At 41.4% G+C, this 16,451-nt stretch overlaps 1 protein-coding gene across 2 annotated transcripts in view; it reads right to left on the bottom strand.

Annotated features, from left to right (window-relative positions):
• Window positions 1-1,020: 1,020 nt before the first annotated feature.
• epha4l (eph receptor A4, like) overlaps window positions 1,021-16,451 on the bottom strand; it is a 102,561-nt gene continuing 87,130 nt past the window's right edge. For both annotated transcript variants that reach the window (XM_048542045.2, XM_048542046.2), the window contains exons 12-18: window positions 15,639-15,700; window positions 15,301-15,510; window positions 15,022-15,171; window positions 13,943-14,139; window positions 6,840-6,995; window positions 5,051-5,878; window positions 1,021-2,011 (exon numbers count right to left, since the gene is read on the bottom strand). In XM_048542045.2, the coding sequence (XP_048398002.1) occupies window positions 5,764-5,878; window positions 6,840-6,995; window positions 13,943-14,139; window positions 15,022-15,171; window positions 15,301-15,510; window positions 15,639-15,700 (890 nt within the window). In that variant the 3' untranslated portion in view covers window positions 1,021-2,011; window positions 5,051-5,763. The remainder of the gene's footprint in view (window positions 2,012-5,050; window positions 5,879-6,839; window positions 6,996-13,942; window positions 14,140-15,021; window positions 15,172-15,300; window positions 15,511-15,638; window positions 15,701-16,451) is intronic.

The raw sequence follows: 16,451 nt of genomic DNA on the forward strand, positions 1-16,451 counted from the left end.
TTCACTTAATGATAAATCTGTGCAAGGCACTGTTAGGTCATAGTTATAACATTATTCGTTGTTAAGTGAGAAAGCATATGCAAATTTGAGACGGAATGAGACTACGCCTGGAGCAAAGAAAGCAAAAGTGGTTTAATAAATGATCTGATCAGGAAGCTGGTGATGACAGGTAACCAATTTAAAATTGCCAGAGTGAGTGAGGAAAGGTGTTAAAAGAATATCATTGACACAGAAAGCCAAAGGAACCTGTCATGCTTTGCCACAGCAAATGGTTGATACAGAGGTCACTGTATCTTTTAAACAAACATTGATTAAGGTTTGACGCAGGGCCAGGCTACACAACTATGGGATGTCTTTTGGATTACTTTTCTAAAAGAAAAAGGAAGCTACAATAGGCTGAATGGCCAAATTCCGTGCAGTAGACCTTAATTGTTTCTTTGTATATCTGCGCTCTTTGAAGCTCACTGATAAGAGAATGATCCAGCAGTACAGAAGCAAGCCATCCAGTCTGCTCCTCTCATCTACTCCATTATTCAGTGAGATTATGTCTGATCTGTGATCCAACTCCTGCCGTGTTTTCTAGTAACGGTCTGAACTAGCAAAAATCTACTTTGGATTTGAAATTGTTTAATATGTTAGCAACGTTTTGTAATAGAGTTTTACATCCTTCGTATGAGGAAATGTTTCTTATCTTCTCCCTCCTAAATTGCTCTTGAAATCAGAGGTTGAGTCCAATTGCAAACGTAAAAGGGTTTTCTCTGGACATCTTATCTATTTCCCTTCAATGACCTGTTCCTAAACTTTAGCCAATTATTTGCACAGGCCATAAGGAGATGCAAATAAACAATTAGAGTAAGTTATTTCTGTTCTTTTCTTTGTTTCTCATCTTAAACCACCAACGCCCCAAGTCCTATCTTCCCTCCAGAACCATCAGAGAAGAGAACTGAAACTTGTTCTGCCAGATCAGAGCACAGAAACCAAGTCTGCCAATCCATGTATTAATCACCCTTGAGCCAAGAGTTGTGCTGTAACTACTTTATTTGGAATGCACTTTCTGTGCACATTTTGTAACTATTTATCTTGCAATGTACAAACTAGGTACAAAAAGATTCTCAAGACCATAAATAAATGACATAAGTTACATGTACCTAAAATTCAAATAAAAAAAATAATCTATGCCTAACTCATTGATAAAAAGGATACAAAGGAAAGAAAAAGGAAATTGGACTGTTAGAAGAATTCCAGTTTGAACTAAATTAAAATACGCTGTACAATTTTATTCAGAAGACCACAGTCTTGCATATACCCAATCAGGTCCAAGCAGGAATACAAAAAATAGATCTATGTCATTTGTTTAAAATTAGCATTTAAGAAGAACATTGCTCAGGACAGAAGGATGTGAAATGCAAATGAAAATATCAGTTACAGTTCATGAAAACTTTGAAAGATTGATGACTTACTGTCACCTTTTATAACCAAAGTGTGCATCTTAAGTATCTAGGAAAAATGGTCTGAAAAGAAAATGACCAAGACTGTTGAGCATGACTGAGAATTTTCTGACATTATCAAATGCGCAGAAAACAATGGTTAGTTCCAACGGCACATTTGGAAATGCTACTTCAATAAAATACACACACACAGAGCTCAGTGACAGGTCCAGGGATCTGTTCCTATATAACAGATTCCATACATTATTAATACCAAACAGTATTTTGAACAGGTCGTCACACTAGGCGCAGCAGTGACATGCAGAAGTCCACAAAGGTTAGTTATCTTACACGGTACATTCCTCTCGAGATTTTCCAGAACAGATGCTGAACTTTATATACTTAAAGCAGGAGTTTTTTTTGCTTTGAATTTGGGCTTGTCCAAAGCCTGTGTTTTTAGAACTGAGGTTCCTTCCTTGGATCTGATTTTAGTGGCATTTGATCCTGTGGGATTTTTCATGTTCATTGTTGTTTTGAGTTCCCAGAGGCTGCATGCTGAGGTTGATTAGGCAGTTCAGTCAGTTCTAAAGTAAAGCAATGGATAATTGATTTAATTGTTGCAGAATGTAACAATGTTGGTTACATGTCATTTATGAAGATTAAATCAACTTTACTTAGCTTAGTATTAATTTTCTTCCGTACCATTCTGCATTTGCAGAATACTGTTTGTTAGAAACAATTTTATCATCTACATATAATTCCCCAGGTTGTCATCAATCAAACTCACTAATGTTAATCACAATGCACGCAGGTCACATGATTTTTGTTTCAGTCTCTGTAATGGCAACAAAAATAATTGTGGATTATTATATTTTAAAACTAATATCCACCTATGAAGAAACAACAGTCTGGTTACTGTCTCTAAAGTGCCTGAGAAGTGGCATTTAGGCAGATGCTGTATCAGAGCAGGAAATAGGTCACCTCATTGATTGGGGATGATGCAAATGTATTCAGATCAGATGCAATAAGGTGCTGAGGTTCAGTAACATCAAGCGCAGTTGGAGAAACTTATCCGGTTCAAAGTTTCTACAACTTGAAGTTGAAAGACTAATGGAGATAGAGACAGAGAGAGAGAGAGAAAGGAAAGAGGAATATTTTACACAGAACTGATTTCTTCCTTTGCTCCCTATAAGGATCTCCAAATTTGAAAATCTCGGTTCTGCATGTTATCTTGAAAGCAATTAACCAAATTTGGTTTGACCAGGTTTTGCTATAGTTCAGACAGGTCACGCACTTGTAAGAAACATGTCCAGCTCCATTTCCTCTGAACTGAGGTATGTTCAATTTTTTAAGTTATGTTGCTTCTAACTGAAATCCAAGATACTTCTTCTCAGAAAACGGCAAAATCAGCTCCAATGCTACTTTTCTTGATGGGTAAACAGTTGGTTCTATCAGTGGCTCACCTAGTAAAGACAGCAGAGCCATACAAAAGCTGAGGCAGTGGGATCTATGCTTTGTTCATCTCAGCCCTGGTGGAAATCCATCTCTGATTACTTCAGGTATGGAGCATTTTAAAACAAAAATTCCCTTGATCATTGAGATAGTAGGAACTGCCGATGCTGGAGAATCTGAGATAACACAGTGGGAGGCTGGATGAACACAGCAGGCCAAGCAGCATCAGAGGAGCAGGAAAGCTTGATGTTTTGGGTCGGGACCCTTCTTCATCAAGCTTTCCTGCTCCTCTGATGCTGCTTGGCCTGCTGTGTTCATCCAGCCTCACACCGTGTTATCTCAGCCTTTGATCATTATCCAGTTATCTCTTCTGGAAGGTATTTTTGTAATCACCCTGCTAAATAAGTAGCCTGCTGTTGCTTACATATGAAGCATGATCCTTTGGTGCCACGTAGCAATGATCCATACTACAGTAAAAGAATCGAAACCTTTTGTAGAAGGGAACAAAGTATTTTCATGGATATATCTTGCTTTATCCGCGGTTTTTTGAGAAGGTGACCTCACTTTCTCCACACAGAAATTATCTCTCTCTCTCTCTCGCGAATATTTTTACAGTGAAGGAAAAGAAAACAATGCCTTTATAATATTAGGCAAAAACGTAAATATTCCAAAGTGGAAACAAAAGGGAATTGATCATTTTCAGCTGCCATTCCTAGACAGTTGATCCCTGGACTCTTGCCTCTCTAGCTGTGGGAACAACACAGCGGAGCTGCCAAACGTGGTCGAACCAAAGCAGCCTTCACCCATGTGCCCAAAACCCTTCCCCCTCGCCGAAATCTGGGCAAAATCTCTGCCACAGGAACCCTACAGCCCCAACCATCACCCCAGAGGCAGAGAAAGAAATGGGGAGTGGTGGGGAGTGTGAGAAAGAGAAGAAAAGCAACCAAGCTCAGTCATGACCCAAAGTCCAACAGCAAGGAGGGGAGGAGATAAAGGACAAGGCCAAGACAAGTTGCACCTTCAAATGGTGGGCCAAGTGGACATAGAGGGGCAGCAACCAACAAGCAGGAGTGTTATAGGCAAAACAAACCCTCATCACACCCTGCAATAGATGCCACCAGGCAGTAGCCGTGAGAGAGCCAGCAACAAGTGATGACTCCTGCAGGTGACCAGAAACCCAATGAACAAGGCCTCCTGGCTCTACTATTGAAGAGGTCACTACAGGAGGTTCAGTCAGTGCAATCTTATATTTTTCCTCTTTATTTTAAGTTGATTTTGAGTTATCATTCCCCCAAAACAGGAATTAAGCTAACTACAATATTGTACTTCATACTGGAGTGTGCAGTTTAATGCTTGAATTGTTTTCTCTGGTAAGGAGGGCCCTATTGAGTGCAACACCAGTTTTAACATTTGGCTCCTGCAGGAGCGAATGTGTCACTTCTTCGTTTCACTTCAAATTGCAAATTTCAAGCTTTCAACCACAACTTGAAGTGAGAACTTCCTGCTCTTGCTTCTGTAACTGGGAATTGATGCTGTTATTGCTTAAGAAATCAAACTAGATTTTGACACCTTTAATTTGCAAAAATACAATACACTGACTACTCAAGTGACGTGCCATCAAATTAATTATATAGAACTTAGTTATGGTTGTTCGCCTGACAAAAGAAATATGGAGAGCATATATCGGTTCGAATGCAGCTCTACGATTTCACAATATGAAAAAGAAGGCTCTGTTTCTAAAGATCATCATAGAATGTAAAATTGTGACAAATATGCTACAGCAATGCACCATCCCTTGAACATGAATCTGGCAGAACTGGTTCCAGGAAAATGCTGCAATAGACTTAAATCTTTCTTCCTGCCACAATTTCCTGTTGCTGTTTGTATGCAGCTCAATGGATATTTTACAAAATCTCATGCTGCTCCCTCTTGGTTAACTAGGTTGCCAATATTTAATGCCATTTGGCAGTGCTATATCAAGGCTGCTGGGAACCTCTGAAACCATGTTAAGTGTGAATCAGAATTTTTATTAGAAAAGGAAGAAGAGAAAACTGATTCAACAGCAAAGGGAATCTATGTTGTAACCTTATTCAAAACAACCAACCACATAGCGCTAATTTCAAATGATAATCCTTGTGAATTAGTTAGAGTTTGACAAAGTTTGATTTTACCTTGTCATCTCTTGCAGTTGCTTGCAGCAATTTCCCTTCAGCATCCAAAGGGGCTGAAAAGTTGGTAGTTCCTTCGCCAAATCTTCCATTCCATAAATCTACCTAGACATTTCCTGGCGGAAGGAACCTCCATGATGTTTGTACAGAGAACTACTATAAGTTACATTAAAGTCATTACAGTCTTAATTGGTAATCCACAAGGCTGCTTGCTCATTTCAACGAATAACTGGAAGAACATAGTGACAGTTTACAGAAACCTTCAGGGGGTGTAGCTGTTAGAAGAAATTCATCTTTCATTATTTAAATCAAAACCGTATCTACGAGAATACCTTGGACAGCTTCAAATCATTTTACATAAGTCACTCATAAGGAAGCCCACCAAATAAAAGGTAACCTTCAATCCAGTGATTATGAAAGCAAATTGGAAATCTGATCGTAATTATGAAATTATCAGACTGCTCTTTCATGAGTTCATCCAAGAAATGCAGGAATTTGAAAACAGATACATATGTAACCCAGTTTCTTCTTACTCAGACGAAGATCTCTGTATTTGCCATACAGTGGTCATAAAGTTCAGCACTGTCCTCAAATCAGGCAAACTGCTGACAAAATATCCTTCTATCAAAGGACAACAATGAAGTAAAAAGTGCAGTTTATTTCTGTTAAAGTGCATGGATGAGGTAAAAATAATTTCATTGAGTTTTTGCACTGGGTCAGACGGGAACCATTCTTCCCTGCATCTGTTGCATCTGGGCCCTCATTCCCTGGACACTGCTCAGGATCTTGTTCTGATGTGCTACTGCTGTGATTCCAATTCGAGCCAGGTCACTATGGTAACAAAAAGGAAGATTATGGTCAGAACACTAACTACATAATACACACATTTACCATTCACAAAACAGAAACTGCCTACCCCAATTCTACCCAAGCAAAATTAGGTCCAGGGTTCCATCATATTTTATTTAGAGCTTCATTGGTGGGAATTTTGACAAACTTGCAATTAAATGTAATCTCACAGCATACTTTAACTTCAGGGTACTGTATTTCCTACCGGGTCCTGTTTAATAGGATGAAATGTTGCATTTACTCAGTGCCTGAGGTAACTGAAATATTTCCCTCACTTCATCTCAGTAATATAAGAGATGCCTTCAGATTGTTAGGCTACTCATTGATTCTGGAGAAGGAGGGATATGAAAATAACTTGCACTGGGTAAATGGAACATGGTTGTAATCCATTGGAGATCAGGTTACTGTGTTTTAAGTGAAACTTTGAGCTGAGGGCTCAGACCTTCTCCCTGTTTGCTTAAGCACCATTTCAGTGGAAACTTCAAAGCAATACTGACTGTGGAGCACGGCTAGAAGTAGTCTTTCTGGAGCCAGATTAAACTAAGGTCATGTCTACCCTGAACATGGATTAAGAACACCCTTGGCAGTAACTAAATGAGAAGAGCAGGAAGAGTGGATCTTGCATTAAGGTTCATTCCTCACCAAAAACACCTTGAGTTCATTACTGATTGTGGGACTGTGTAGTGTGCTCAAAAAAAAATCTTGTTGTACAAAATCACAGTTATTAAATTATTATTTTTGTGTCTGCTACATTTGGAGATGGTTAAGTGAGTACTCTTAGTTTGGAAAGATATGTGGATATTCACAGGTGCAATGCAAGTAGCTTAAGCTTCAGATAAATCCCATATTCTGGTGCTTAGGTTGTAGCATTTAAAATTGATTAAATCTCTGCAAAACGCACCTGTATTTAGTTCAGATCTGTACACAACTTCTTGTTACTTACTCTTGGTTCATGTGTACCACTGCCTCTAGGGAGGTGTATCCTGCTGCTGTAAAGTTATCTTTGTATCTGTCCATCTTTATCGCTTCAAGCCAATCCCCAACAGATCCCAAAGCTGAGAAATCAGGCGTGCCTGGCTCTAATAATGTAGTAGAGGGTCTGTATTTTAAAAAAAACAAATTATCAAAAGAAAATGAGGAAACCATATTATCACACTGCATTTTTCTATTATTAGCATAGTGTACATAAATGTTAAACAGCTGTAGAATATAGTAAATATGCTGTAGTAGTAAACCCGTCGAAAAATTTGGTGATCCTCACAGCAAATACTGATTTGCTGCACACCTTCACAAAGAACTGTAGCAATTTCAGGCAGAATACTAAATGAATGCTGTCAATGAGCTGGACTTGATTTTTAGTTCCCCCATTACCCCTGGGACTGGAACAAGAGGATGGTGGGAATTGAACATAGCTCAGCCTGTCTCGATGCCAGTTCCGAGGCTTTATTCCACGATCAGGCCATTAGCACAGAAGTGGGATGGTGGCAGTGCTACCTGCATGCACAGCTTGCTAATGAGCAATTAAAAGATGCAAACTAGGATTTCTCAGTCAGCCTGTGTCCCTTGTGCTGGTGGTCATCAATGTAAATAATTATAGATAGTCTCCTACTGGCAGGCCAGGGCACAGTTACTTGAAGCAGGACTAAATGCCCTACACACCTGATTGATAGTATAATAACTACAATTCACCTTTTGAAGTTCTCCCCAGACTCACCCTCCCCCATTACCAGCAACGCCACCTTCCACATGCTGTGAAAAACACCTTTTAGTTTAAATTTGAAAACTTAAAGGGGGGTGCATCGTGTCTCAATTTGCGAAGTATTATCTTACTGGTTTACCTTCCACTGCAGTTTGCTGGTGAAGGCCTTGGATTAAATGCAACATTGACAAGCTACCCTCTGGCTATTTACTGGCTGCCACGGGGGTACAAAATTACATAAAATGATTGTTACACACCCAGTGCACGTTTTCATCTGCACCTTAGCATGGCGACAGGGAAAATGCTGACAGATAATTCCATTTCTCCCACTCCTTCTATAAACATGCTGTGCTATTTAAAACAGAACTGTCTTTTTCTGATTCCTTGGAGATTGCATGGCTGTTGGTGGATTGGAAGATTGTGAGTTGTGATGCTTAAGGCATCATGTTTGTGTTGGGTGTACTTGCTGGTCTTTCCTCAGTCATCTTTTTTTGTAAATTAGCTCCAGTGTTCTCATCCTGATTATTTTCCTGGTCATGTTCTGTGATTTGTTCCATTTACTTGCTCCTGTATCATTGTTCACAATTTCATCAAGTAGTATGCAATGAACCAGCTGTGACCTCAAAGCCCTGTACAATTGAATGAAGAATTCCTTTCTTTTTGAACTCCTATCTCCTTACAATAAACGGCTAACATGATATTTGTCTTCCTAATTACCTGCCGTATCTGCATGCCAACTTCTACGTTTCTTTACGCATTAGTTTGCAAAACTGAGGAGAAATAAAGGGCGATCACCTTATTGGGATTGTACGAGAGACCACCACACAGTCAGCGGAAAATTGAGAAACAAATATGTAAGGACATTTCCCTTATCTGTAAGAATAATAGGGTGATTTTAACTTTCCTAACATAGACTGGGATTGCCATAGTTTTAACAGCTTGGATGGAGAGGCATTTGTTAAGTGTGTACAAGATTTTTTTCTGATTCGGAATGTGGATGTACCTGCTAGAGGTGGTGTAAAACTTGACCTATTCTTGGGAAATGAGGCAGAGCAGTTGACTGACATGTCAGTGGGGGACAACTTTGGGGCCAGTGACCATAGTTCTATTAGTTTTAAATTAGTGATGGAAAAGGATAGACCAGATCAAAAAGTTAAAATTCTTAATTGGAGGAAGGCCAATTTTGACAGTATTAGGCAACAAATTTCAAATGTTGATTGATCACAGATGTTTGCAGGTAAAGGGACAGCTGGATAATGTGAAGCTTTCAAAAATGAGACAAGAGTCCAGGGACAGTGTGTTCCTGCTCGGGTAAAGGGCAAGGCTGGTAGGTGTGGGGAATGCTGGATTACTAGAGAAGTTGAAGTTTTGTTCAAGAAATAGAAGGAAACATATGTCAGGTATCAACAGTAGAGATCGAGTGAATTCTTAAGAGTACAAGAGCAGTATGAGTATACTTAAGAGGGAGGTCAGGAGGACAAAAAGGACTATCAGAGACTTGGCTAATAGGATTAAGGAGAATCCAAAGGGATTTTATAAATACATTAAGGAGAAAAGGGTAACTAGGAAGAGAATATGACCCATTAAAGATCAGCAGGTGACCCTGTGTGTGGAACCGTAGGAGACGGAGGAGATACTAAACGAGTATTTTGCATCAGTGTTTACTGTGGAGAGGAAAATGGAAGATGGAAAACATGGGGAAATAGATAGTGACGTCTTGAATAGTTGTATCATTGATAGCCACAGGTGAAGTGCTGCAAGACCAGAAGTTTGGCTAACGTGGTGTCACTCTTTAAGAAAGGTGGTAAAAGAGAAGCCAAGGAACTATAGGCCTGTTAGCTTGACGTCGGTGGTGGGCAGGATGTTGGAGGGAATCCTGAGGGACAGGATTTACATGTATTTGAAAAGGCAAGGAGTGATTAGGGATAGTTAACATGGCTTTGTGCGTGGAAATCATTTCTCACTAACTTGGAGTTTTTTGAAGAAGTAACAAAGAGGATTGATGAGGGCAGAGCAGGGGACGTGATCTATATGGGCTTCAGTAAGGTGTCTGACAAGGTTCCACATGGTAGACTGGTTAGCAAGGTTAGATCGTGTGGAATACAGGGAGAACTAGCCATATGGATACAGAACTGGCTCGAAGGTAGAAGACGGACGGTAATGGAGGAGGGTTGCTTTTTAGACTGGAGGCCTGTGACATGTGATGTGCCACAAGGATCAGTGCTCGGTCCACTGCTTTTTGGCATCTATATAAATGCTTTGGATGTGAATGCAGGAGACATGATTTTGTAAGTTTGTAACTGGAGGTATAGTGGACAGTGAAGAAGGTTACCTTGGAGTAAAATGGGACCTTGAGTAGGTGGGTGGGCCAATGGGCTGAAGATTGGCAGATGGAGTTTAATTTAGATAAATGTGAGATGCTGAATTTTGGTTCAGCAAATCAGGGTGGGACTTATACCCTTAATGGTAAGGTCCTGGGGAGTTTTACTGAACAAAGAGACCTTGCAGTATGAGTATACTTAGGAGGGAAATCAGTTTTCAGTTGTTTCAGAAGCAGGAGTCCAAAGGAGGCGCGATGGCAGACTGGGAAGGTAAGCTTTTTGAGTTTAAAGGCCTTACCAGGTCCATAGTTCCTTGAAAATGCAGTTGCAGATAGTGAAAAGGGGATTTGGTGTGCTTGCCTATACTGGCTAGTGCATTCAGTATGTGAGCTGTGCGGTCATGTTGTAGCTGTACACGTCATTGGGTAGGCCGCAAATGGAATAGTGAGAAAGATTCTGGTCACCCTGCTATAGGAAGGATATTGTGAAACACGAAAGGATTCAGAAAAGATTTCCAAGGATGTTGCCAGGGTTGGAGGGTTTCAGCTATGGGGAATAGGCTGGGGCTATTTCTCCTGAAGCCGGGGTGACCTTATAGAGGTTTATAAAATCATGAGCAGCATGGATAGGGTAAATAGACAAGGACTTTTCCCTGGGGTGGGGTTGTAAAAAACTAGAGGCCATAGGTTTAAGGTGAAAGGGGAAAAGGTTTAAAAGGGATCTACAGGGCACTTTTTTCATGCAGAGGGTGGTGTACGTATGGAATGAGCTACCAGAGGAAGTGGTGAAGGCTGGTACAATTATAACATTTAAAAGGTATCCGGATGGGTATATGAATAGGAAAGGTTCAGAAGGATATGTGCCAAATGCTGTCAATTGGCACTAGATTTACTAGGATATCTCGTCAGCATGGATGAGTTGGACCGAAGGGTCTGTTGCTGTGCTAGACATCTCTAGTTATTCTAATTAAATAGTTTATTTATATCTGTGATTCATTGATAATCTATGATTTTACTGAAGATAATTATAACTTCTGTATGTAACGAGCTGATTAAAATAATCATTCTATCCATCGTCATTTAATATACCTACACATGTATTCCTAACTGTTAGTTATACTTAAATGTACCTTTACCTTTGTTGCTATTCTGTCATCTTTAGTGTCTGGGAGCAGAAGTGCAGTAATTCTTGGCTGAAAGTTGATCTGATTCAGTTTAATAATGTATTGTAATATTAAATATTTATTTCCCATACTCTTGAGTTGGGATTGAGGGCAGGCTTACATGTTTAAGCCGTTGACTAGAAAACTTCATTCTTTCTGAATAATTAACCCACATCATGTGGCTGCATAATGGGCCTTTACCCTGCCACTATTAAATCAGTTTGAAGAAACACCCACAGCCTCCAACCTTATTATTCCCCAACCCCACACGGCCCATTTCTATCTCCTTCCCAAAATCCACAAACCTGCCTGCCCTGGTCGACCCATTGTCTCAGCCTGTTCCTGCCCCATCGAACTCATCTCTACCTATCTGGACTCCATTTTCTCCCCTTTGGTCCAGTAACTCCCAACCTACGTCCGTGACACCACCCATGCCCTCCACCTCCTCCAGAACTTCCAATTTCCTGGCCTCCAACATCTCATTTTCACCATGGAAGTCCAGTCCCTATACACCTGTATTCCTCATGCAGATGGCCTCAAGGCCCTCCGCTTCTTCCTGTCCCGCAGGCCCGACCAGTCCCCCTCCACCAACACCCTCATCCGCCTAGCCGAACTCGTCCTCACCCTCAACAACTTCTCTTTCGATTCCTCCCACTTCCTACAGACAAAGAGGGTGGCCATGGACACCCGCATGGGCCCCAGCTGTGCCTTCCTCTTTGTAGGTTACATGGAACAGTCCCTCTTCCGCACCTACACAGGCCCCAAACCCCACCTCTTCCTCCGTTACATTGATGAATGTATCGGCGCCGCCTCTTGCTCTCCAGAGGAGCTCAAACAGTTCTCCATTTCACCAACACCTTCCACCCCAACCTCAAGTTCACCTGGGACTTCTCCAACACACCCCTCACCTTCCTGGACCTCTCAGTCTCCACCTCAGGCAACCAGCTAGTTACTGATGTTCATTTCAAGCCTATCGACTCCCACACCTACCTAGAATACACCTCCTCCCACCCACACTCCTGCAAAAATTCCATCCCCTATTCCCAATTCCTCCGCCTCCACCGCATCTGCTCCCAGGATGAGGCATTCCACTCCCGCACATCCCAGATGTCCACGTTCTTCAAGGACCACAACTTTCCCCCCACAGTAGTCGAGAACGCCCTTGACTGCGTCTCCCGCATTTCCCGCAATACATCCCTCACACCCCGCACCCGCCACAACCGCCCCCAGAGGATCCCCCTCGTTCTCACACACCACCCCACCAACCTCTGGATACAATGCATCATCCTCCGACACTTCCGCCATCTACAATCCGACCCCACCACCCAAGACATTTTTCCATCCCCACCCTTGTCTGCCTTCTGGAGAGACCACTCTCTCCGTGACTCCCTTGTTCACTCCACACTGCCCTCCAACCCCACCACACCCGGCACCTGCCCCTGCAACCGCAGGAAGTGCTACACTTGCCCCCACACCTCCTCCCTCACCCCCATCCCAGGCCCCAAGATGACTTTCCATATTAAGCAGAGGTTCACCTGCACATCCGCCAATGCGGTATACTGTATCCATTGTACCCGGTGTGGCTTCCTCTACATTGGGGAAACCAAGCGGAGGCTTGGGGACTGCTTTGCAGAACACCTCTGCTCGGTTCGCAATAAACAACTGCACCGCCCAGTCGTGAACCATTTTAACTCCCCCTCCCATTCTTTAGATGACATGTCCATCATGGGCCTCCTGCAGTGCCATAAGGATGCCACCCGAAGGTTGCAGGAACAGCAACTCATATTCCGCTTGGGAACCCTGCAGCCCAATGGTATCAATGCGGACTTCACCAGCTTCAAAATCTCCCCTTCCCCCACCGCATCCCACAACCAGCCCAGCTCATCCCCTCCCCCAACTGCATCCCAAAACCAGCCCAGCCTGTCTCTGCCTCCCTAACCTGTTCTTCCTCTCACCCATCCCTTCCTCCCATCTCAAGCCGCACCTCCATTTCCTACCTACTAACCTCATCCCACCTCCTTGACCTGTCCATCTTCCCTGGACTGACCTATCCCCTCCCTACCTCCCCACCTATACTCTCCTCTCCACCTATCTTCTTTTCTCTCCATCTTCGGTCCGCCTCCCCCTCTCTCCCTATTTATTCCAGAACCCTCTCCCCATCCCCCTCTCTGATGGAGGGTCTAGGCCCGAAACGTCAGCTTTTGTGCTCCTGACTTGCTGCTTGGCCTGCTGTGTTCATCCAGCTCCACACTTTGTTATCTTGAAGAAACATGTGCCATCTGCTAGCCCCATGATGGTTGCTACCTGTTCAAATCACATAAAGGTCAGTAAATAGCCTCAGTGAGCTGGTAAGGATATGTAACTGCTGTGCAATGTAACAGTATTTGCAAGAACAGTCTGCCTCCTGATATTTCTCACTGTGAATTCATGTACTGTAAGGACATCCATTAATATCAAAATTGATAATTATACTATCCATTCACTGGAGACATGTGGTAATTGAAGTGGTAATACCCAAGGAAATGTAAATGCAAGACAACAGTTCCTGGAGTAATTACATGCTCAATCTTTTGTTCATGCATTAACTCTGGATAAAGAAAGTTATCAATGTTGTAACATTTTGTAAATTAAGGCTACCTGAAGAACTGAGGAGTTTCAGGGTGTTGTGAATTATTGAGCTCAATATGTAGTGGCTGTAGGCATGAAAACTAAACTCGCTAAAAATATTTTTAAACTTAAAATAGTGGTAATCTCAAAAGTACAGTCATGTGAAACAATAACGATTTGTACAGATGAATTTATGATGTCCTTATATCAGATATGGCTACAACATGTTAAACTATCATAGAATTTTAAATACTCACCTTGTAACTTCACTCACTGCTGTTCTTTTCAAGTTGCTTGGGTTTCGAATCAGTTTGTCCAGTATATTTACAATTTGCACAAATTTGGGTCTGTCATTGCGTTCCTTCTGCCAGCAGTCCAGCATTAACTGGTGGAGGGAGACCGGACAGTCCATAGGTGGAGGTAATCGATAACCTTCCTCAATTGCTTTAATCACCTGTAATTTAGATCCATCTTTCCCACGTTAGACTTTTTCTTGGATTTTAACTCACTCCAATTTCATATGAAAACAATTTATCAAATGTTATGTTACCAATTTCAATAAAATACTTGTTCTTGATTTTTCTCATTATCCCTACTTTCTCTAAGTCAGCAACACATACAATGTTGGCATGAACACTAAAAGAACAGAACAATAATGGTATTTCACCCAAGTACATGGAAACAAACCAGGAGCACCAACACAGTATTCCAACATGAAAGAAATTCAGGTGTTAGAGTCAAATCTGAGCCTGTTTTCTGATGTACAGTGGCATGTACTTTTATCACAAGGGATAGGGCAGCGATTGAGTCTAAGACCCACCACTAAGACTTGTATTGATGCAGTGTAGTAAAATGTCCCATAATGTAACTAGACAAAGATGGATAGAAATCAAGGAAGGAAATATGTGGGGAGAAGAATAAAAGCTTGGCTAAAAGGTTTCACTTCAAAGCTGAGCAAGAAAAGGAGATGGAGAAGCATGGATATCTTAAATTTGTAATTCCAGTGTTAAACTCAGATCGTTAAAAGAACTTGGAGAAACACAGCAGACCAGAGAGTTGGAGGAACACAAAGTATCTGGATGGCAGTAGAGTTACACGTAGTTATAGAGATCAGATGATGCCAAGTAGGGCTGAAACATGAGGATGGAATTTGTACATTTGAAGTCAAATGGGACAAATGATCTCCTGTGCTACAGAAGTTAACGGAGGGAGGTTGTAAATTTTAGACGAGTACATTTCAGAGGAGGTAAATGATCAGTGCTAAACCCTTTAAATATTTAACTTCCTGAACTATCAGGTCCTGAATGAACAGTGGGATCACAGGAAGTTTACTTACATCCTGATTTGACATGTCCCAGTATGGCCGTTCTCCATATGACATCACTTCCCACATGACGATCCCATAACTCCAGACGTCGCTTGCTGAGGTAAACTTGCGATAAGCAATTGCTTCAGGTGCTGTCCACCTGATTGGGATCTTACCACCCTGTAGATTAGAATTTGGCTATCAATTAGGAGTAAAGAGCTTACTGCTCTGCCTGTGGATTCTGATCGTTTTACACTGGCTCTCAGCATTAATTTCAAACTGGCGATCTTGAAGTGTAGGCTGCCTTACCCGTGTTGTGTAAGCTGCCTCCGGATCATCTTCAAGAACTCGGGACATGCCAAAGTCTGAAACTTTGCAGACTAAATTACTGTTCACTAGAATGTTTCGTGCAGCCAAATCTCGGTGAACGTAGCTCATGTCAGAGAGATACTTCATTCCTGAACCAATTCCTCGCAGCATTCCTACCAGCTGAATCACTGTAAACTGGCCATCATTCTTCTGCAAACAATGCAAATCACATTCACTTTTGACATACAATGCAGCAAACTACCAATTAAGATCCAACATTTTGCAAAGTGGCTGTTTCTGAAAAATGCACTTCCTTCAGAGTCTGATGGATGACTTACCCTGAGGAATGCATCCAGAGATCCATTTTCCATGTATTCAGTTATGATCATTACTGGTTTACCTAAAGTTTCAAAACAAAAACAGAATTAGTTGACAAATGCTTCCATTAATGAGATGAAAATGAGATATAGAGAATTACACTGTCTGTACCATCATTCATCTTGAAGCATTTAATTTAATTAAAAATGCCAAAAATTGTGCCTGTGAAGCACTGTAGTCTCGATGATTTATTGAACAACATGTTAGACACCATCTGTTAGATTAACCCTTGCTAGCCATATATTTACAAGGTCTTGTGTTATCTGGAACATGTCTCTAGGGTTTAGCTGCCTGAAGAAACTCAGTTTTCTCTCCATTACTTTACTTATCTCAAGGGATTATAATTGCATCTCTTTAGAATATACGTGTTGCCAAATTGAATTCATGAGTCCCTGATGAAGGTGCATCTACTTACTTGCACTGTTATCCACTGTGGTGGGTGACAAATAGGAAATTCGGGGTAGGAAGGGGTATCAAGCGCAAAGCATCAGACAGCCAATTATTGCTGTCACTGCACTGTCCACATCAGAGGAGAAAATAATACCCACCCAACCCAAATTCTAAAGAAAGAAAATACTGAAAACATTTAGATGCCATTTTGATATGTGCTCACTTAGTGACCCAAACTGCTTACATTTAAGTCCAAAAATTTGTAGTTCCTAATAGCTAAATGAACATAAATTCTACTTTAATACTCTACTAAATAAAATGGTTTCCCTCCACTACTCCAATTCCAAAATTCTCTCTTTTGAAATTGGATGTTTTGAGATTTT

This window comes from Stegostoma tigrinum, chromosome 14 (genome assembly GCF_030684315.1).
Source record: "Stegostoma tigrinum isolate sSteTig4 chromosome 14, sSteTig4.hap1, whole genome shotgun sequence".
Taxonomy (NCBI): domain Eukaryota; kingdom Metazoa; phylum Chordata; class Chondrichthyes; order Orectolobiformes; family Stegostomatidae; genus Stegostoma; species Stegostoma tigrinum.